The sequence below is a fragment of the Silurus aristotelis genome (assembly GCF_946808225.1).
Source record: "Silurus aristotelis genome assembly, chromosome: 1".
NCBI classification, from domain to species: domain Eukaryota; kingdom Metazoa; phylum Chordata; class Actinopteri; order Siluriformes; family Siluridae; genus Silurus; species Silurus aristotelis.
In genome coordinates, this window is record NC_139574.1 from 2,401,891 (window position 1) to 2,424,721 (window position 22,831).

The window sequence follows — 22,831 nt, forward strand, 5'->3', positions numbered from 1 at the left end:
TCAAGGCTACAGGGCGATAGTCGTTAAGGCAGGCGGGCTGGGGTTTCTTCGGGACAGGAACAATGGTGGACTGTTTAAAACATGAGGGGACAACATACTGTTCCAGTGAGCGGTTGAATATCTCAGTGAACACCGGTGCTAGCTGGTCAGCGCAGGCTTTCAGAACCCGACCTGTGATGCCATCTGGTCCTGCTGCCTTCCTGGTATGCACTCTCTTGAATGCCCTTCTCACGTCATGCTCCGAGATGGTAAACGTGTTTACCTCTCCAGCTCTCTCGGTGTGCACGCTGGTTGCGCCGCTAGCATGGTTAGCTACAGCCTCGAAACGAGCATAAAAGGTGTTTAGCTAGTCTGCCAGAGAAGCATCCGCATTCACCATTCTAGAAGATGGTGTTCTATAGTCCGTTTTTGTCCTTAGTCCCTGCCACAGGCTCCTAGAGCCACCATGTTGAAACTGTGACTCTAGTTTCCTCCCGTAGCGCCACTTTGCATCCTTCACCGCTCTGCGAACACTGTAAGACGCAGCCTTGTAATCGTCCATGTCCCCGGTGGCGAGCCCCGTGTTGTAGGCAGTGGAGCGGGATCTCAGAGCGTCGCGGATGGTTTTATCCACCCACGGCTTCTGGTTTACACTCTACACAAAATCAGTGTTGATCTTCTGAGTGTAGAATCTTAAAGCTGTTTGAGTGTTTAACAGCTCCAATGTACAGGATTTATACTGCAGAGCCCCAAATACACACATTCCACTAGAACATGAACAGAAATGTAGAACCTGCATACAAATGAACAGTAACTCAGTAACTTACTGTAGTGTCTCCAGATTACAGTGTGGATCCTTCAGTAGATCAGAGAGGAGCTTCACTCCTGATTCTCCTGCTTCATTGTAGTTCAGATTCAGTTCTCTCAGGTGTGATGAGCTGTTTGACCTCAGAGCCAAACCCAGAGCAGCACAACCTTCACCTGTAATACTGCAGCGTACCAGCCTGTAGAGAGATCAACAATTATAGATCAACACACATACACACTCAATTTGACTGGTTTTGTGGGTGTAATGTATTTTAATTGTGCAATTTGTATCTCCCACAAAACTAATAGTTGATTTAAGCCTTTGACAAAACAATCAATAAAAATAAGATAATTGAGAGATTAATTTCAGATTTTCATGGTTACAGTTCACAGATGATGTAAGGATAGAGATTGTAGAGTGTAATAGTGGTGTAGAGTGTAATAGAGATATTGAGTGTAATAGAGGTGTAGAGTGTAATAGAGAGATGATAGAGGTGTAGAGGGTAATAGAGGTGCAGAGTGTAATAGAGATGTAGAGTGGAATAGAGGTGTAGAGTGTAATAGATGTGTAGAGTGTAATAGAGGTGTAGAGTGTAATAGAGGTGTAGAGTGTAATTGAGATCAAAATCAAATCAAATTTTATTCATCACATACACATACATACAGGGTACGACATGTAGTGAAATGTTTTGTACGATGGTCCGGCATGAGGGAATAGGATGGGGGAAAGGAAAGGAGGCAGATAAATAACTATAAGGTATAAGAAAAACTATTAAAATAAAATAAAATAAATAAATAAAATAAAAGAATATAAGGTATAAAGATATATAAAAGGATAATGTATGAAACAAATATACATATAAACAGTAAACAATGTGTAGTGAAAAATGTAAACAAAATAAAAATGTAAACAATAGGCAATTTGTGGTGGGTTGTCCATAAAGTGTCCGTGTGCGGTATGGTGTGGTGTAAAGGTCCGTAAAGTGTCCATGTGCAATATGGTGCAATATGGTCCATGTGGTATGAATAAAATAAAAAGCGCACTGTGCTGTGCAAGTCCAGAGTTTAAAGTGTCGTGGTGCGAACGGTGAGATATGTTTTAAAGTGACGTGGTGCGAAGGTGAATATATGTACAGAGAAGTGTGATGATGATGGTGGAGAGAGTGGGCCAGTTCTAGATCCTGGGTGTTTTCTGGTTTAAACACCGGATGGCCTGCGGGAAGAAGCTCCTCCTCATTCTCTCTGTGTTCGCTTTCAGGGAGCGGAAGCGTTTTCCTGAACGCAACAGAGAAAAGAGTCCATTGTTGGGATGGCTGAGGTCCTTCATAATCTTCCTGGCTCTGGTCCTGCACCGCGTGCTATAGATGTCCTGCAGGTTAGGGAGCTCAGTGTGGATGGTACATTCAGCTAAACGCACCACCCTCTGGAGGGCTCGTCTGTCCTGCATGGTGCTGTTCCCGAACCAGGAAGTGATGCTACCCGTCAGGACGCTCTCAATGGTGCAAGTGTAGAAAGTCTTAAGCACCTGAGAGGGTAGTTTAAAGTCCCTTAAGCGTCTCAGATGGTACAGATGCTGCCGGGCCTTCTTCACCAGGGTGTTGGTGTGACAGGACCAAGACAGATCCTGTGTGATGTTAACACCAAGGTACCGGAACCTGTCCACTCTCTCCACTGGGGTCCCGCTGATGTTTATAGGTTGGTATGACCGCTCCCGCTTTGTGCTGAAGTCCACGATCAACTCCTTAGTCTTGCTGACATTCAGAAGAAGGTTGTTCTCCTGGCACCATCTCTCCAGGTTTTTAACCTCCTGTAGGTAGGCCGTCTCGTCGTTGTTGGAGATCAGACCCCCCACAACAGTGTCGTCAGCAAACTTGATGATGGTGGTGGAGTTGGATGTGGCCACACAGTCATGTGTGTACATTGAGTAAAGCATGGGGCTCAGAACACAACCCTGGGGGTCGCCAGTGCTGAGGGTGAGGGTGGATGAGGTGTGTTTTCCCACCCGTACGGCTTGTGGTCTGTCTGTCAGGAAGTTAGAGATCCATTGACACAGCGGCTGGCTGAGTCCCAGGACCTCCAACTTAGAGGTGAGTGTGGAGGGAATTATGGTGTTAAACGCTGAACTGTAGTCCACGAACAACATCTTTGCATAATTCCCATTTCTTTGGTCCAGGTGGCTCATCGTGGTGTGGAGAAGATGAGCAATGGCGTCCTCAGTAGAGCGGTTCTGACGGTACGCAAACTGTAGTGGGTCCAGTGTGTCTGTAGTGATGCGGTGATAAAGTCTCTGACCAGTCTCTCGAAGCACTTCATCACTACTGAGGTCAAGGCTACAGGGCGGTAGTCGTTAAGGCAGGCGGGCTGGGGTTTCTTCGGGACAGGAACAATGGTGGACTGTTTGAAACATGAGGGGATAACAGACTGTTCCAGTGAGAGGTTGAATATCTCAGTGAACACCGGTGCTAGCTGGTCAGCGCAGGCTTTCAGAACCCGGCCTGTGATGCCATCTGGTCCTGCTGCTTTCCTGGTATTCACTCTCTTGAAAGCCCTCCTCACGTCATGCTCCGAGATGGTGAACCTGTTTACCTCTCCGGCTCTCTCGGCGTGCACGCTGGTTGTGCCGCTAGCGTGGTTAGCTGCAGCCTCGAAACGAGCATAAAAGGTGTTTAGCTCGTCTGCCAGAGAAGCGTCCGCATTCACCATTTTAGAAGATGGTGTTTTATAGTCCGTTATTGTTCTTAGTCCCTGCCACAGGTTCCTAGAGCCACCATGTTGAAACTGTGACTCTAGTTTCCTCCCGTAGCGCCGCTTTGCTTCCTTCACCGCTCTGCGAACACTGTAAGACGCAGCCTTGTACTCGTCCATGTCCCCGGTGGCGAGCCCCGTGTTGTAGGCAGTGGAGCGGGATCTCAGAGCGTCGCGGATGGTTTTATCCACCCACGGCTTCTGGTTGGGAAACGTTCTGATAGTGGTTTTCTGCACTGTATCATCAGCTAGTTTCCCGATGAATCCCACAACCGCTTCCGTAAACATGTTGACGTCATCAGAGCTGCGCCGGAACATGTCCCAGTCTGCATCATCCAAAGCGTCCTGCAGAGCGGCCACCGATTGGTCAGTCCAGCGCGCGACCTCCCTCTGAACCGGAGCTTCCTGTTTCAGCCTTTGTTTGTAAACAGGCATGAGGAAGATGGCGGCATGGTCCGATTTCCCAAATGGTGGACGTGATTGTGCCTTGTAGCTGTTCTTGAATGGCGTGTAACAGTGGTCCAGTGTTCTTTCGCCCCTGGTAGGGCAGGTGATGTGCTGATAAAAGTTTGGTAGTGCGCGCTTGAGGTTGGCACTGTTGAAATCTCCGACCACAATGAGCGCAGCGTCCCGATGCTGTGTTTGGTGAAGAGTTATTGTCTCGTGTAAATCCCATACCGCAGTGTCCGTGTCCGCATGAGGTGGAATATAAACGGCACTGACAATGACCGAACTGAATTCCCGAGGTAGATAGAAGGGCCGACATTTGATGGTCAGTAGTTCCAGATTTGGTGTGCAGGAGCGTGAAAGAGGAACGATGCTCGCGCTGTCGCACCAGTGGTTGTTCACCATCAGACACACTCCACCTCCTCTTGACTTCCCCGACTCCAGTGTTCTTTCCATGTGGTAAACCGAGAAGGACTCGGCCGGCTGGATGGCGTGGTCCGGTACCGCTGGGTTCAGCCATGTCTCGGTGAAGCAGAGAAGGTTGCAGTCCCGAATGTCTCTCTGGAACTTGACCCTTGCCCTGAGCTCGTCGAGCTTGTTCTCCAGTGACTGGACGTTGGCTAACAGGATACTAGGTAAGGGAGCGCGGTGTGCGCGTGCCCTCAGCCTGTTCCTGACGCCGGCTCGTTTCCCTCGCGGACGCCGGTACGGGTCGCATCCTTTGTTCACCCTTTAGGATCTCCCTCGGTCAGCATGGGTCAGGGCTTAAAAACGGCGAAAGGTGAGTGCATTGTACACCAATAGATATAAGAGTGTCTCTGTCATATCTAATGATGTCCATCTTGTGTAGATGGAAGTGTATCTACTTAAATAAAAGTATAAAATAAACAAAAAAAGAGAAAACGTAGCCGGAGCAGTCGTGACGGCAGCCGACAGCATGAGAACCGTAAACACTCAACCCAGCCCGCTGCTTTCTGCTGCACCAGAACACACTGACATTTGTGTTTTCTTTTGACCCAACTCTGGATAAAATACACATCCAAGGAAGCACTGAAGAGTTCAAATTAATGTGCTTTGAATGATGAGCATCTGCTTTTTATATGAAAGCCACAGAAACCATGGAAACTTTAAGCATTTACTTTTGAAAGCATTTAAGTATCTTCTATCAGCTGCTCCATCAGACACTGCTCCGTGATTTTCTCCTGCAAATTCTCCTCTAAATGTTTTAAAACACATTATAATGCACCCCCTTGTATTTCACCTGAGACTTTATGGTCAGAACTGTTACCTGTATTACCTTCTGGTATATTTTAGATGAACAGGATGAGATGGATTGAGGGTCCACGGTCATGTTGTTTAACTTACTTCAAGTAAAATAATGTTTGTACTGGAATGTACATTCTTGCAGAAGGAACTGGATGAAGTGGTGCGGACATGGAAAACCCACAAGATCCGACCCAGACCAGGCCAAGATGTGCATGGAGGTGGTCCAGTCCTCATGTATACAGTCCCACAGTTTTATGATGCACAGGACAAGCTCAAAACAGTGGACCTTGAGGAGGTGGCTGTGTGAAAGGAAGAGTGCACACTGAAGCGTCAGCTCCCTTGTGATGAGAGTTTTGGATCTCTGTGTGTTACTAATGGAATAATGCGACTGATGCTTTTGAAGCTGCAGAGCTGTACACCTCACTAAGAACAGTGATACGTGAAAATATCTAAAGATGGACTGTAGTTGTACTCGTTTATCAGTTGCTCTGCTAAAGACTCATCATTAAGATAAGATAAGATAAGATAAGATAAGATAAGATAAGATAAGATAAGATAAGATAAGATAAACCTTTATTCGTCCCACAGTGGGGAAATTTTTTTGTTACAGCAGCATAAAAAAATAAATAATAATAAATGCAAATATATAAAAGAATAGACGAATAAGACATACTATAATGTACAAGTATATACACAACACAATATATAAACAATTCAGTCAGTCAGATTCAGTCAGAAACAATAAAGAAGCCTAACAATGTTTCTACACTTATTACTGAATTCTGATTGTACAGCAGAGACATTATTTAAATCATTATTCAAAAACTGGTCATGTGTGACATGGAGGGTGGCTGTAGTGGAAGTTGTTCACTGGACACATTAGACATGGAGGGTGGCTGTTGTCACAGCATGACATCAAAATCATATGTTTCTGTGTGTTATTGTTGTCACTTGGATGTTCAGTGTCACCTGGACCGAATGTAACCTCCTGGTCAGATAGATCAGATATTAAGCTGCATTTTATCTGCTACACTAGAGTAGTGATCAGTGATGTAGTGAGGACCTGTGATACCAGTGATTAATAATAAGGGTCCGTCCAGTTTCCCTCCTTCCATGACAATATTTAGGGATTCCTCCTCTTGCTCATATAGCAATATTGTTCCCGAAAATCTCGCAATACATGGCCCCGGTCATCCTCTCCTTAATAAAGTGCAGTCGCCCTGTCCCATGTGCAGAAAAACACCCCCAAAGCATGATGCTACCACCCCCATGCTTCACAGTAGGGATAGTGTTCTTGGGATGGTACTCATCATTCTTCTTCCTCCAAACACGTTTAGTGGAATTATGACCTCTCGAACAGGGAGGGGAAAAATGAACAGACATAGTCTCATTTTTGTAGGAATCTAATTTTTAATGACATCTTTATAGAATTTAAAATATAAACTCATGAGACATGTGGCTTTCAACCCAGTACTTTTCTGTTTTGCTTCAAGACTAATTTCATATATTTATATATGAAAAAAAAAAAATGTTTAATGCAGGAAATGTATATCTATGGCACTTCATCTATAACTTATCTTTTTATGCAATATCAACTTTAAATGATTGACAGTAAAGCTCAAAGTGTCTTCTTTTTAAATATATCTAAATTGTGTATATAGGCCATGTTTGTTAGGAACTGTTAACATTTACATTTAGATAATTTAGGTCATTTTCAGCTGTGAGTCCCAAAAGCAGGGGTAAAGGCTAACAGGTTAAGCAAATAGGCAGCATTTAATATTTAATGATTACTCACAAGTTTATTATATACACTAAATCTGTGCAGGTGTGATTTTTGTATATGAAAAGGACCTCACACTTGTTTCACATAATCCTTTAATATCTGTGTAACCTTAGTAAGGCCTATACAATGTTGAAGATCTATCCTAAACTTCTCCAAGATTTAATTTCAATGTGGGCTTAATACAATCTAATGACCAAGCAGTGCACCAAGTTACTGCATTGAAATACTAATAGAAGATATATCTGTTATACTGTATTATGTGTTTTAAATGTAATGTAATGTAAACATAATATATTCCAAAGTTTTAAATGACATTGAATTACAGAACATGTGCAATAAAAGTTTCTGTTTTGCTGGTAATAAAAAGGGATTCATGATTATTCTGTGGAAGTTCTCAGATGCAACATTTTCATAAACAACTTAAAAAAAAGTCCTGACATTGCACACCATCTGGTTCTCACAATATGAGAAAGGGAAGACCTCAGTTTCAGCATTCAGCTCTCACTACTGTTTATCATGATCTTTTATTGTAAGAGTTTGTCCTCATAATCTTTTGTATGAGACATAGATCAGATCAGGAACCCCGCTGTTTATATCTGTAAAAAAGGAGCAAGGAGCAGAATATTCACATTTGTTCATATTCTCATCAGAATCAATCATCAAATTCCTTAAAGTGTGTGTGTGTGTGTGTGTCAGTAACTCACTGTAGTGTCTCCAGTTTACAGTGTGGATCCTTCAGTAGATCAGAGAGCAGCTTCACTCCTGATTCTCCTGCTTTATTGTAGTTCAGATTCAGTTCTCTCAGGTGTGATGAGGTGTTTGACCTCAGAGCTGAAACCAGATCAGTACAACCTTCATCTGTTATACTGCAGCGTTCCAACCTGTAGTGAGATCAATAATTATAGATCACCACACACAAACTGGGAGAGAAATGATATCAGAAAATCTATCTATCCAACCATCCATCCATCCATCCATCCATCCATCCATGCCCCTCACATTCCGTATGGATGGATCTTCTTGACAGACAATACTATAGAAATGAAACTTGCATATACTTTAGAGTAGTTAGTGTGTAGCTTGTATAGCAGTACAGATTTACTGTCATCAGTATTGACACCTTGGTGGTTGGTTTGGGGTCATTATTATGTTGGAAAACTGCCATTCAGCCCAGTTTCAGCCCCAGACCATGACCAGGTTGTGTTCAGCAAATTGTTGGGTTGGGTTAGGGCTAGCTAGCTTCCTTCTGTGAGAACGGCCTGCAAACCGACATTGTGCGGCATATGGTCTGATCACTTACAAGCAGACATTCCGTTTCTGCAACTTCTAAAGCATTGCTGGCAGCACTCGTGTCTGTTTTTGAAGCAGCTTCTGCACGTGATGCACAGCATTGCATTAGCATTGTTGGACCCTTGCGAGGCCTGTTCATGACTTGGACCCATCTTAAAAAATTTTACCCTGTGACCCCTGCACTGTAACTCAGTTTAAGGGTATTACAAATCTTATAGCTTCAGCCATCTTCATGTAGAGCAAATTTTAAATTTTCAAACCCTCCAAGAGTTTTTTGCCATGAGGTGCCATGTTGAACATCCCTTGGTCAGTACAGTAAACAGTACAGTAAATCTGTACTTTAAAGAAGCTGCACATTGACTAAAATGTATAAAAGTCAAATTTCTATTGCATTGTCACTTGAAAAGATATGATGAAATGGTTGCTCAAATGTAAGGGGTGTACTCAGTTTTGTAAATTGTATCTGTCTGTCTGTCTGTCTGTCTGTCTGTCTGTCTGTCTGTCTGTCTGTCTGTCTGTACATGTATTTGAATCCTTCAGTATATAATTTATTACCCATTCTAACAGTAGTATCAGGTAAAATGTCTCACTGGAAATAAAAAATAATAATTAACACAGTGTGTAAGTGATGATCAGTATCTCCAGTGTACAGTGTGGATTCTCCAGTCCAGCAGAGAGCAGCTTCACTCCTGAATCCTGCAGGTTATTCCTACTCAGGTTCAGTTCTCTCAGACTGGAGGAGTTTGAACTGAGAACTGAGGACAGAATTCTGCAACTTTCCTCTGTGAGATTACACCCCTACAACCTGGGAGAGAAATGATGATATATCAGAACACTGACATCTCAAACACACACACACACACACACACACACACACACACACACACACACACACACACACACACACACACACACACACACACAGACAAATTCAGGATGCAAACAGGAGATATGTTAAAATAGCTTTTAATGGCAGTGGGTGCAAAGTGATTACTCAAGTAGCACAGTGAGCAATGGAATGGAATATCCAACAGTAAAAACAGGGCAGGCAGAATCAGAATCCAAAAGGCAAATCTAATAATCCTGGGGAAGGCAAAGTAGGGGAATCAAGGAGTAGGCTGGATGGCCACCATGGAGATGAGCAAGAGCCTGATGAAGGGTTACTAATTGGGCATAACTTTGGGTGGACCTGAGGAGCATGGCACGTGCCATCCTCTATATGCAATGGCAATGTTTCACCAGTGCAAGGCCTCTGGCTCGTGGGTAAAGAACAGAGGTGGTTGGTACTCCAAGGCGGGCTGAAAAAGGGCCTGAACCTGTGGCTGTGGACGGAAAGGTGTTGTGTGTGTACTCCTCCCAGATTAGTTTGGAGGACCAGGACACTAGGTCTTTTGAGCACAGGATGCAAAGTCCTGTCTTCAATTCCTGGATGATTCACTCGACCTGCCTGTTGGTCTGTGGGTTAAAGCCAGATACCAGGCTGATGTTGATGTCTAAGAAATAACAGAATTCTCTCCTGAATTTAGTTGCTAACTAAGGGTTAGATACAATGTTGCAGGGGAAACCATAAGAGTGAAACACTTGCTGGAGCATCAAAAGGGTCATCTTCTTGGATGGTAAGGGGAAGGGGGTGAGATAGGCCACCTTTGAGAAGCAGTCAATCACCAATAGAATGGTGGTGATATGGGGCACAGTTAGAGGATGTAGAAGGTCTTTTATAGAATAGCCTTTATTTGTCATATATACTATACTATATATTAGAGCACAGTGAAATTTGATTTTTGCATATCCCAGCTTGGCTCAGCCATCATATGGCACCCCTGGAGCACAGAGGGTTAAGGGCCCAAGAGTGTCAGCTTGTCGGCCACCTTGTCATCAAGCGAGTGCTGCTGGGAAAGGGTATCAGCCTTCCTATTCTAGAACCCCAGGTCATATGACAAGATGTAAGAGTCCCAAATGTGCTTGTAAAAAAGGCTACAGGTTGGTTTCACTTTAACAGCTCGATTGAAATTCTTGCGCTTTGACAGTGAGGCAAATGCATACATAGAGCACCTGGCGTGAGCAAATCAGTGTCTAGAACCTGTCACCATGTGATCTCCCCAACCTCACAGAGACTATCATTGAAGATATCTGAATTTGGAGAAGGATGTTAAAGTTGCCAACGGTGTTGTGCGTGAAAGCATAATTAATTTGCAATTCTTAATTGCATGCTAAATGGGAACATGTTTGCTTGAAAATTAGTGATTATGCCCACGATGTAACAATATACATATACATTATATATACACATGTATGTGTGCATTCCGAATTAGATAACTTTTTCTGGCAATAAATATAATTGTATATATATTATTATTATATATATATATATATAATGTGTGTAGCTTCTTAGCATTAGCGCATACGCTAAAGTGTTACGTCATCCACTTTTTTTTGAAGTAAGTTCAATGTAATTATTTCTTTATTGTGGGTTAAATGTTATTCAAGACCTGTAAGGTGCATGCGCATTTGTAAGCCAGCGGCGCATAATGGCGCTTTCACGCTTTGCACATTACTAATGTCAAGTCAAGTCAAGTCAAGTTTATTTGTATAGCGCTTTTCACAACAGACATTGTCTCAAAGCAGCTTTACAGAAAACAACAGTGAAGGTGAATGGTGTGCGTTTGTCCCTGATGAGCAAGCCGTGGCGACAGTGGCAAGGAAAAACTCCCTTAGATGATATGAGGAAGAAACCTTGAGAGGAACCAGACTCAAAGGGGAACCCATCCTCATATGGGTGACATCAAAAGTTTGGTCATAAATCTTTCAACAATACAGAACAATTTGTGATCATCATAGATCCAGCATCAGCTTCTCCATGCCAGGGCCTTTAAACACTCGGCATCTACTTCTCCATGATCATCCATAGGTCCATAATCTTCACGAGGTGGGACGTGACTGGAGCTGGCCAAACCTCAGGAAGCCTCGGGATGGGGAGAGAAAGAGAAGCAGTGGAGAGGAATTAGCGTAGCTGCTGTTCATGATATTAACAGCACAAGTTGATAATGTGCATGTGATCAGATGTTCTGGAGCACAAGGTTGTGATGTGATGTGTGTGATGTGTGTTATGTGTAGGCTAATGCCCACTGCAAATTATGAGTTTAGAGGCTGCTTTATTTATTTTTAATAGGTATTTCATAATATGTATAATATGAAAAACAGCTGCTAATTTCATAATATCTTTCATGTTTACTTTGGTTGTTATGTTGCTTTATTTTCAATATTCTGATTGTTATAGTTTATGAAAATTATTATGTATTCTCATGGCTGTTTCAATATTTCCAATTTATAGAAAACCACAACCATAATCTTACCCAGATGCATCCATTTGTACCATCTGATAATTAGTCTGCATAAAACTTCATGGTAATCAAGTGGTGACAATAAATGGGTTATTTCCTGAAAGCAAGTATTCGTTCTGTCTCTAATTGGACAGCCTTTAGTGGGTCAGCACCCTGAGTCAGCAAACTATTCTATATGGTGAAGAGCTACTAAAGCCAACTATTGTTACAGGGTCTGACGTAGATTGAGCCACTTAGCCACCCACAGGTTATGATGATCAGTCCATATGATAAAGGATACTTCAACCCACCCCTTCTAACCAGTGACTCTTTCTAGGGTGAGCTTGTCCCAGGGTGAACATAAACAAGTCTCTGATTTTCAAAAATGCCTGATCAGTCTCAAACCTCCAAAAAAAAATGTATGGTGGGTGAAAGTCAACTTGTGGAGGGGGCAGCAGATGAACTGTAGCCTTGCTTAATGCATGCTGGGTCTATCTGTTTTTATACTGGGTGAGAGTTTAAAACCTAGGAATGACGTGTTAGTCAGACGAAATTCCCACTTCTCAGCATTCACATCCAAATGGTTTTGTAGCAGGCTGTGGGGCACAAAATGCATGTGATAGGTGTGTTCCTCCAGGGAGGGTTAGAAGATAAAGATATCAGCTAGGTACATTATGTGGTTGAGCATGTCTGGTAAGACCTAATTTACGAGTGCCTGGAAAACTGTTGGAGTATTGGTTAGGCTTAATAACATGATCAGGTACTCAAAACGATCCAAGGGGGTGTTAAATGCAATCTTCCATTCCTCAACTTCCCGGACACAAGGTGGTATGGGTTGAACACGTCTAGCTTGGAGAACACAGTAGCCCCCTGGAGAAGTTTGAAGGCAGAGGACATGAGTGGTTAGGGATACCTGTTCTTGATGGTGATAGCGTTGAGTCCTCAGTAGTAAATGGTGGAGGAAACCTAACCCTTTTCAACAAAGAATCTCACCCCTGTGGAAGAGGAGGAATGGCAAGTAAAGCCAGCATTAAAGGACGCCTGGATGTAGATAGTGGCTCTCCATATGCAGTGAGAAAACCTCTCGGTGTGGCCCTCTTGGATTCTGTTATTCTGTTATTGTTTGGTTGATGTCACAAAAGTGGCTACATGAGTAGCACAGATAGCAAAGTCAAAGCTAAGTATACACAGAAATAATCATCTGACAGGGAAAACACAAGGCAGGCAGAATCAGAATTCAAGTTCAATAATCTGAATACAGTGAAACATCAGCAGGTTGTAATGTCACACAGAGCAGCACAAAGTAAATCTAAGGAAAGGCAAGGCAAGGAAATCTTAACATCTTCAGTTCTGCTACCTCCAGCTTCACCTCCTGTCTTTTACTCAAGAAAAAAGTTGAATATTTTGTTGATTTCTTGTTATATGTCAGACATGTCGCTCTACATTTTACTGTTATTAAGTTTATACTATAAAAAATGTCAATTGCATAAACACAGTGTGTAAGTGATGATCTGACCTCAGTATCTCCAGTGTACAGTGTGGTTTCTCCAGTCCAGCAGAGAGCAGCTTCACTCCTGAATCCTGTAGGTCATTCCTACTCAGGTCCAGTTCTCTTAGACTGGAGGAGTTTGAACTGGGAATGGAGGACAAAATTGTACAGCTTTCCTCTGTGAGATCACACCAACACAGCCTGGGAGAGAAATGATGATAAATCAGAACACTGATAAACTCTTACTGCTTGGGGTCCAGGAATGTAAAGCATAATGCACTCTGATAGGAGCATTATGTTTTCCATTTCTGGACCTCAAGCAGTAAGAGAGGGAGACATTAAACTAGCCAAAGTATAGGCCCCAGCTGCCTTCCGAGGATTAAGGCATTTGGCTGTAGGCAGATATTCTAGGTTCACGTGGTCCAAACCAAAAAGGGAATCTCGTCACTCTCCTACTGCCCACGGGCACCAGGTCGCCCATGGGCCTTTTCTAAAAATAGCTGTTTCCTACCTTGTTAAATCATTGCTGATAATTATTGTGAGAAATCATTAACATGATCAGTGTCTTCACATAGTTTAGGGGTGTCAAACTCAGGCCCGCGGGCCAAATCCGGACCGATATACAATTATATCCGGCCCGCGAGATGATTTTATATAGATCTATTATTATTGTTATTAATAGCCCGGCGATATGAAGCGCTGATTACCCAAACTACAGATCCCATAGTGCAGCGCTTCAGCTGCCTTACTGAACGCTAGGCTACCTGAGAATATTTCAGTGTCAATCAAGTTGAGCTTCTGTTGATGTATTTAACCCTATTGTACAGTTATTGTGAAGCCCCTCACAATGGCGAAGAGAAAAGTTGATTCTGAAAACAGAGCCTTTCAAAACCGATGGGATTTTGAGTATATGTTTAGCAAAACTGCCGGTAAACACGTGTGTCTTATTGTTGGAGCGAATGTGGCTGTAATTAAGGAATTGAATCTAAGATGAAACTACGATACAAAACATAAGCAGAAGCTGAAAAACCTGAATGCAGAGCAGAATAAACAGAAAATAGAAGAGTTAAAGAAGAATCTGACATTTTAGCAGACTTTTTTCACCAGAGCAAAATCACAAAGTGAAGCTGGTGTAAAAACAGAGGAGAAATCAGAGCCACATCAGCCGGTTATTTACCAAGGGAGAGTTGCTGAAGAGCTGCATGATGGATTTACTTAAAAGCACAATTTTTATTTATTTGTTCAGGGTTTTTTCGCAGCATGTTCATATTTCTAACTTGTATAATTTTGACAGGATATATTTTTATGGAGAGCAAAATATTTTAATTTATTAAAAAGTTTATTTATTCTGAAATAATATTCCTGTCTGTTTTTATTCATATTTATGTAAAAAAAAAAACATTGTTTTAGTGTGTTCAATAAATGTTTATCCTGTTCAGGCCGCGACCTAAAGTGTGCTTTTGAAGTTTTGGCCCCCGTGCAATTAAGTTTGACCCTGACATAGATGAATATTATTAATTATTAATAATAACATAATTAAAGGTAAATTGAGCAAATTTGTTATTTTAGAAGTGTGGATCAAATTGGTAGCCCTTCACATTAGTCGGTACCCAAGGAGTAGCGGTGTAAAAAAGGTTGGTTACCCCTGCTCTAACCAGTGGCACCATTCCTCAGGGACCAGATTCAAGGCCGGAAACTCCTGCTCTTTAACGGGTTAATCCGGTTCACCTGGGCTAAGGCAACGGGAGAAAAAGGCACATGGATACAGCCAGTTGCCAATGGCACCTCACTGGGACAGATGGATTGATGTGATGGATTTGCTCTTCCACGGACTGGGAGAACACCAGGATATCGTTGAGGTATACAAAGACAATTGGTTCAACATATCCCACAGCATGTCGTACACCAGAGCCTGTAATAGGGCAGGCACATTTAGTGAAGCCAAACGGCATTACCAGGTACTCATAATGACAGTGTGTTGCATGCTGCCTTCCATTTATCCCACTCTCAAATGTGAACTATATGGTAGGTGTAGACGATTTTAGACTGTGGCTCCTTGGAGCAGCTCAAATTTCATATCCATCACGGCTAGCGGATAGTGGTTCTTGGATATACCCTACGTCCCTCCTCTGCACATGTCCAAACCATCTCTCTCAGTTGTTCCCCAAAACATCTTACATGCACTGTCCCTCTAACTAATTTCTAATCCTGTACATCCTCCTTTCACATACATGTACTCTGTCTTACTCCTACTGACTGTCATTCCCCTTCTCTCCAGCGTGTACCTCCACCTCTCCAGGATCTTCTTAACCTGCTCCCTACTCTCACCACAAATCACAATATCACCACAAACACCATAGTCTACGGAGACTCGTGTCTGACCTCGTCCGTCAACCTGTCCATCACCACTGCAAACAGGAAAGGGTTTAGAGCTGATCCTTGTTGAAATCCCACCTTCACCCTAAACCAGTCTGTCATTCCTACTGTACACTGCTGTCACACTGTCCTCATACTGTACATGTCCTGCACCACCCTCACATACTTCTCTGACACACCTGACTTCCTCATACAATACCACAACTCCTCTCTCCACCCTGTTGTTCGCTTTCTCTAAATCCACAAACACACAATGTAACTCCTTCTGACCTTCTCTATACTTCTCAACATTCTCAAAGCAGATAATGCACCTGTGGTGCTCTTCTTCAGCATGAAACCATACTGTTGCTCACAAATAGTCACCTCTTCTCTCAGCCTGGCTTCCACTACTTTTTCCCATAACTTCATTGTGTGACTGATACTGTATTCCCATGTAGTTACTGCAGGTCTGCACATCTCCCTTATTCTTAACAATTGGTACCAGCACACTCCTTCTCCATTCCTCTCACTCATCCTCTCAGGCAACCAACTAATCTAATGCTACTGCAACTGTTGGATTACTTTTCATTGAGTCAACAGTTAGGACCCAATTGCAGGACGCAAGCAGAGACAAAATAAAAGCAGTCTTTATCCCGTTAGCCTTCGTCAACATTTTTGGGACTCACAGCTGAAAATTCCGTACCTACATTTAAATATTAAAAGTTACTGAATAAAATTGGGCTACATACACAATTTAAATATATTTAAAAAGAAGACACTTTGAGATTTACTGTAAATCATTCAAAGTTGATATTGCTCAAAAAGTAAATAAGTTATAGATGATGAAGTACCTTGAATATACACATTTTCTGCATTGAACATTTTTTTTTTATTTCATATATAAATACATGAAATCAGTCCCAGAGCAATCTAAAAAGTAATGGGCCACATGTCAGGAATCCCCTTTGGCGGCTGTCATGTCTCCGCTTTCTCTAAAGCTCCTGGCTTCAATCACACACACCTGGGACTTATTAATCACTCATCCCTGGCTCCTACATAAACCCCTCACTATCACTCACTCACCCGTCCGTTATTGTTCGTAAATGTATGCGTATTCCTATACGTATTCCTATACGCACCCCGGATTACCCCTTTTCTTCCCGTGCGTTCGCTCCTGGACTATGTGGACCTCGTCCCTCCAGGGTGTACCACGGATATCTCTCTCTCTGGGTTTCTATGGACTGCCATGTGTGTGTGTGTGTGTGTGTGTGTGTGTGTGTGTGTGTGTGTGTGTGTGTGTGTGTGTGTGTGTGTGTGTGTGTGTGTGTTTTTGTGTATAACTCTCCATTTCATTAAACATACAGCGACTTCTACTCCGGCTTTCACCTCCATTCATCGCTGCATGACAGCATGTCCCATGAGTATATATTTTAAATGTTATGAAGACATGTTATACATGTTTGGATGTTAATATTGATTTGGTATTCATATTAATGACCAGATAGCCAGACAAGCTATTATTTTACAGTCATGACCAAAGACAGAGATGGCACCAGACTGGAAGCAGAAGTGGATTCTGCTAATTTAACTGTTATTATGTTTATACTGTAAGAACAATCACAAACACAATGTGTAAGTAATAATCTGACCTCAGTATCTCCAGTGTACAGTGTGGATTCTCCAGTCCATCAGAGAGCAGCTTCACTCCTGCATCCTGCAGGTTATTGTAACTCAGGTCCAGTTTCCTCAGACTGGAGCAGTTTGAGCTTAAAACTGATGACAGAACTTTACAGCTTTCTTTTTTGAGATAACAACCACAGATCCTGGGAGAGAAATGACGATATATCACAATATTGACCTCTCAAACATACACACACAGCTTCACTGGCCATGTGTGTGTATGAAAACAAAAAGAAAAGTCTTAAGGTTACATTTGTAACCCTAGTGCCCTGAGAATCCAAAAAGCTGCATCGCAACACTTTGGGAATGTGGCCACGTTGTCCATGCTTTGAAATAATTTGTGCAATCAGTCAAAATTAGAGGCAAACCATCACCAGCTGGGTGACGTCACAACCAGGAAGTATAAAACGCACATGGAATGAAGCCGATGCCAGCTTCTCTAAAGGAGAAGGAAGTGCTTGAGGGACGCCAGCAGTGTGGCATAGACATGCAGCATCTTGTTCTCTCAGAGAACTAGGGTTACATATGTAAACTTGAGCTGTGTTGCGATGCGATGGAAACAAGAGTCCAATACCACCAAAGTGACCAGTCCAGGTAGCGGGGAAACCAGAGGACTCATAGGAAGATGTTATAGCATCAAAAATCCATCTGCTGAGTGTCTGCTTGTGAGCAGGGAGGCCACTTTCCTTGGAGGGGCGACTTCCTCTGAAGTCTTGTCCTGTGGACATAGCAGTCCAGTGCTCGGACCAGGCACAGCGGGTTTAACTTCTCTTGGTCTACCACGAGGGCGTAATACGGCAAAATAGCGGATGCGTGGACTTCAAGGGTCGAAGGAGCCAACCCTTTCCCGAACTGTTCCTGCAGGAACTTCAGCACTGAACCAACCGGGCAGTGGACTGGGTCAAATTGGTACTGAACGCACCACACAATGAACACACGCCATCTCGCAGCATACAACCTTTTAGTAGAGCGAGCACTGGGCTGAACCTCGATGCTGTGCCCCCTCAGGGCCCACAGCCTCCATGGCTCTGGTTGGGGTTGAAATATTGTGCCCCCTGATTCAGAAAGAATATCCCTCCTCAGAGGAATCTGCCAAGTCGAACTCTCTCCAGAACCCCAGCTCCTTTATGTGAGTGAGAACAACATCTCGATTCTGGACCGCTAACTGCTCTGCTTGAGCTAATATCGACCAGTAATTGATATAATTGAGGATCTGGATGTCCTGAAGTCTCAAGGGAGCCAGAGCCGCATCCACACAATTTGTGAAGGTGCGGGTTGACAAGTCAAGCCTAAACAGAAGCACTCGATATTTATAAGCTTCAACCCCAAAAAAAGCAAAACTCAGGAACTTCCTATGAGAAGGGAGGATGGGTATATTAAAGTACTCATCCTTTAGATCTACCATGACAAACCAGTCCTCGGATCTGATCTGATACACAACCTGCTTGAGGGTCAGCATCTTGAACCGGACACACATTAAAGAGCGGTTCGGATGACGTAGATAGGTATAGGATAGATAGAAGAATAGGTATAGGATGGGTATAGTATAGACAGACCCTGCTTGGTTTCCACCAGAGATGCTACACACCGTCCAGTCACCCCCCAGAAGGTCCTGTCAGGACCTTTTGTTCGAAGCCCTCTTGTTGTAGATGACAGTCCTCAGATCTGTCACCTCACGGGGCTTCGAACCAGAGCTCCGTGCCAGATCCCATACAGGGGGAGAGCGTGCCGCAACGCTCTGTTTCTGCACTTCCCCGTGGGAGGTGCTGGGTTGTGGTTGGAGCTGCACCCACTGAGCAGCCCCATGGGAGCGGTGTGGGAGATAGCAATGGAATGCCACCAATTGTTTTTTTGCTTCCTGTAACCTTTCGACTACCGAATTAACAGAGTTGACGTTAAAGGTCTAAAAGTGAAAGTGAGGCGTCCAGCATCACTGCCTTGTCCCTGTTAGCAATTTCTGACAAATGTTTCTCTGTGGCTGTTAGGACGGCCATGGACCATCCATTGGCCTTAGCAGTCTCTTTAGGGGCTCTAAGGGCCAAGTCCGCCATATGGCGGAGCTCTTTCACCTGGCTGCCCATGATGTCTCCCACTTCCAACTCTCCCGGCAGGTCGGCTTGGTATGCCTATAACACCGCCATATTGTGCAGACATCCAGCGGCCTGGCCTGCCGAGGCATACGCCTTACCCACCAGCACTGACATAGTACGCAGTGGCTTGGTAAATAGTGTTGGGACCTTAAGGGAGGATGCCACACATGGGCAGAAATAGCCTGCTGACATCTCTTTCACCCATGGCGTGACTCCATAAGCGTGATCCCTAAGACACATGTTGTTGGAATACACCATGGTCTTGGGGCTAAAGTGGCGGGCCGAGACCTGGACACCTTGGTGCAGGTCAGTGTAAAACAGTAGACCCTGATGTGGAGGTTGCGACGCCGGGAGTAAAAAGCACTCGTCGAGCTTACTTGACGGAGAGGCTATCATCGGCCGGCTAAGCTTTATACAGCTTATCTACAGCTTGTGTCATGCTCTCATCACAGGAGGAAGAAACCACTGAAAGGTATGCTTCCGAAGCCAGCTAACAAGAGCTGGACCAGGCAGGTAAGGTAGAAGAAAGGGACAAGCATGTCTTTAAATCTTCTGCAAGGTCCATTTGCGAACCCCAGGAACCAGAGGCTCTACCTCAGCCTCCTCGAAGAGTGCCCATCGGGATCAGAGCAATCGCATAGACATGTGAGCGCAGTGCTCACAGTCGGCTCCCTCGAGAACCGACTTTGCATGCTCCGCTCCCAAACAAGCCACACAAAGGCTGAAAAAGTGTGCTTGTTTTTTCGATGCTTTCATTCTTTTGTTTTTTTGACAGACAGACAAACAAAATAAAATTTCACACAGAGCTCTTCATGAACAAACAGAAGCTGGGGTCGGCTTCACTCCATGTGTCTTTTATACTTCCTGGTTATAAGGTCACCCTGCCAGTGATGGCTTAGCTCCATTTTTAACTGATTGCACCCATTATTTTAGAGCATGGACAACGTGCCAAAAAAGAGTTGTGAGGCAGCCCAAGTTCCTGTAAGGAAATTCCAAATTGTTACACATCTATTTCAGTGTTTGTTATTTATGAATCTGAAAAATTATAGCAGTTGTTGCTACTTTATTTAAATTGTGCTCCAGAACACACATTTTATTCATCTGAAACAGCCAAATGACAGAAATGCAGGATCTACAGTGTGTAAGTGATGATCTGACCTCAGTATCTCCAGTGTACAGTGTGGATTTTCCAGTCCAGCAGAGAGCAGCTTCACTCCTGAATCCTGCAGGTAATTCTCACTCAGGTCCAGTTCTTTCAGACTGGAGGAGTTTAAACTGAGAACTGAGGACAGAATTCTACAGCTTTTCTGTGAGATTACACTCACACAGCCTGTGAAAAAATGGTGATAAATCAAACACCGATAACAAACACAAACACACATTCTTGGTTTTTAATCAGCACACTGTGTAAACATCAGTGGGTTGTAATGTCACACAGAGCTGCACAACATAGATGTACCAGCCATGTGTCAAACCAATCCTTTTGTACGTCGCTCTGGATAAAGGCTTCTGCTAAATGCCGCAAATGTAAATGTGTTATGTGTCTGCTGTTTTTTTTCTACTGCTCCCCCCTCCCCCGTTTTGTTGCTCTGTCTTCAGCTCTTTACTATCTATAGGTGGAGCTACCTGGTAATTGAAATGGAGGCCTGGAAAAAAAAGGACCAATAATGAGCAAGAGCCCGGCCAGAGGAGGCGGAGCCTTCCATTCAAAGGCAGCTCCTGAAGTCCCCAGGGGAGAGCAATGAAAGAAGAAGGAGGAGAACGAGAGAGAGAGAGAGAGAGAGAGAGAGAGAGAGAGAGAGAGAGAGAGAGAGAGAGAGAGAGAGAGAGAGAGAGAGAGAGAGAGAGAACGAAAGAGAGAAAGAGAGGGCGCTGTTATGCTAGTTGTGCCGGTTATACTAGCTCACCTTGTTTAAGAACAGATAAGAATGTGCATGCACCTACATTCCACCACGTAGGTTTTTGCTATTGTTTAGACACCCTAGGTAGAGGGCAGGTGCCACCCACTGTATTTTCTGGTAGCAGAGCCGAGAGTAGTCAGCTAGTCTGTGGCTGTTTGTTAGTTAATTTAAGCTTCCAAAATACAGCCTAGAGTAGACCTTTTCTTATGTTAATTTCTTTGGCACTGTCCATGTTCTTTTGCCAGTGTGAGTCTAGTCTTCTTGACTTGTGAAATACTCTTGGAAACTGTTTGTTACCTTACTGCACTTGACAATTAAAACAATAACTACTCTAAACTCTGGTCCTGCTTTTTGTCCAAACAACCCGCAACAACTAAATGGTTATTGTTCCCACACTCCCCTAGGCCTAGCCAAGGTGGGAACGTAACACCATGGAAATTTAAAAGCAAAACATAAGGGCAGGGTTTGGGAAATTTTTTTCCCAATAATAATTAACAAAACTTCATAAGCTTTTTAAATTTGTTTATTTGGTTGATTGTAGCAGCAGGTGTTTGGATGAGCACCTATTTGTGTATAGAGGGTGGAGCCAGAAACAAGCGGTGAGAATTACACCTGTTGCTGATGTGACTGTGTGCTGATTCAGTGTGTGGCAAGGAGGATAAAGAGTAGAGAGAAAAGAGTCTCAGAGCTGTGTGTGTGTGTGTGTGTGTGTGTGTGTGTGTGTGTGTGTGTGTGTGTGTGTGTGTGTGTGTGTGTGTGTGTTATGGCTTATGGCTGAAAAGCAGGAACAAGTTCCGAGTGTGTGTGGGGTGTGTATGTGTCTCGAGTCTGTACCGTCATAAAAGCAGGTCTAAGGTATAAAAAATTTCACTTTTGCTTCATGAACCCATTAATGTCTCCTCTATCTTCCTAACCAAGTGAGCTTTACAGAATTTTTTGTTAGTTTGTTTATGCATTCATTATCTGTTGGTATAATATAATGTTGCTGTAAATTGTGTAAGTGTTGCTTTTGTGTATTCCTGTTGATTTCCTTGTTCTTTTTCTTTATCTCGTTCTCTTTTTCTCTGGATTTCCTTTGTACATCACTTTAAACAGTGGACATTGTCACAAAGTGACAAAGTAACTTTACAGAAATAAACAAATTAAATTAATGTAAAAATCTTAAATGTATACATAATGAGCGAGCTGATGCATGTTATTTGTTACCCAACATGATCATACAGTGAAATGTATCACTGATAAGTAAACCATTTATATTGGAAAGTTTTAAATAGTAAAATTCATCAGACTTGTTCAACTTCATTTACTGTTATTATTTTTATAATTAAATATTGACATTCACAAACAAAATGTCAGTGACCTTATGAAGATAATCTGACCTCAGTATCTCCAGTGTACAGTGTGGATTCTCCAGTCCAGCAGAGAGCAGCTTCACTCCTGAATCCTGCAGTTTATTCACTCTCAGGTCCAGTTCTCTGAGAACTGAGGACAGAATTCTACAGCTTTCACCTGTGAGATCACACCCACACAGCCTGGGAGAGAAATAATGACATATCATTACACTGACATCTCAAACACACACGCACACAAGGTATAAACGCATTGGAGTGTGTAAACAAATCACTGGTTTTAATGATTACAGACCTGTTGCTCTCAATCTGCATTATATAGTGCAACAT

At 43.2% G+C, this 22,831-nt stretch overlaps 2 protein-coding genes across 2 annotated transcripts in view; one reads left to right on the top strand and one right to left on the bottom strand.

The window, feature by feature from the left end:
* LOC310727127 (uncharacterized protein) overlaps positions 1-22,831 on the bottom strand; it is a 564,745-nt gene that overhangs the window by 482,998 nt on the left and 58,916 nt on the right. Inside the window, exons 10-13 of the mRNA XM_083543328.1 lie at positions 22,532-22,684; positions 17,131-17,304; positions 13,154-13,327; positions 7,732-7,908 (exon numbers count right to left, since the gene is read on the bottom strand). Of these exons, the coding sequence (XP_083399454.1) occupies positions 7,732-7,908; positions 13,154-13,327; positions 17,131-17,304; positions 22,532-22,684 (678 nt within the window). The remainder of the gene's footprint in view (positions 1-7,731; positions 7,909-13,153; positions 13,328-17,130; positions 17,305-22,531; positions 22,685-22,831) is intronic.
* Positions 1-22,831, top strand: part of LOC310730354 (myelin-oligodendrocyte glycoprotein-like) — a 225,473-nt gene that overhangs the window by 20,919 nt on the left and 181,723 nt on the right. The gene's annotated exons all lie outside the window — the stretch shown is intronic.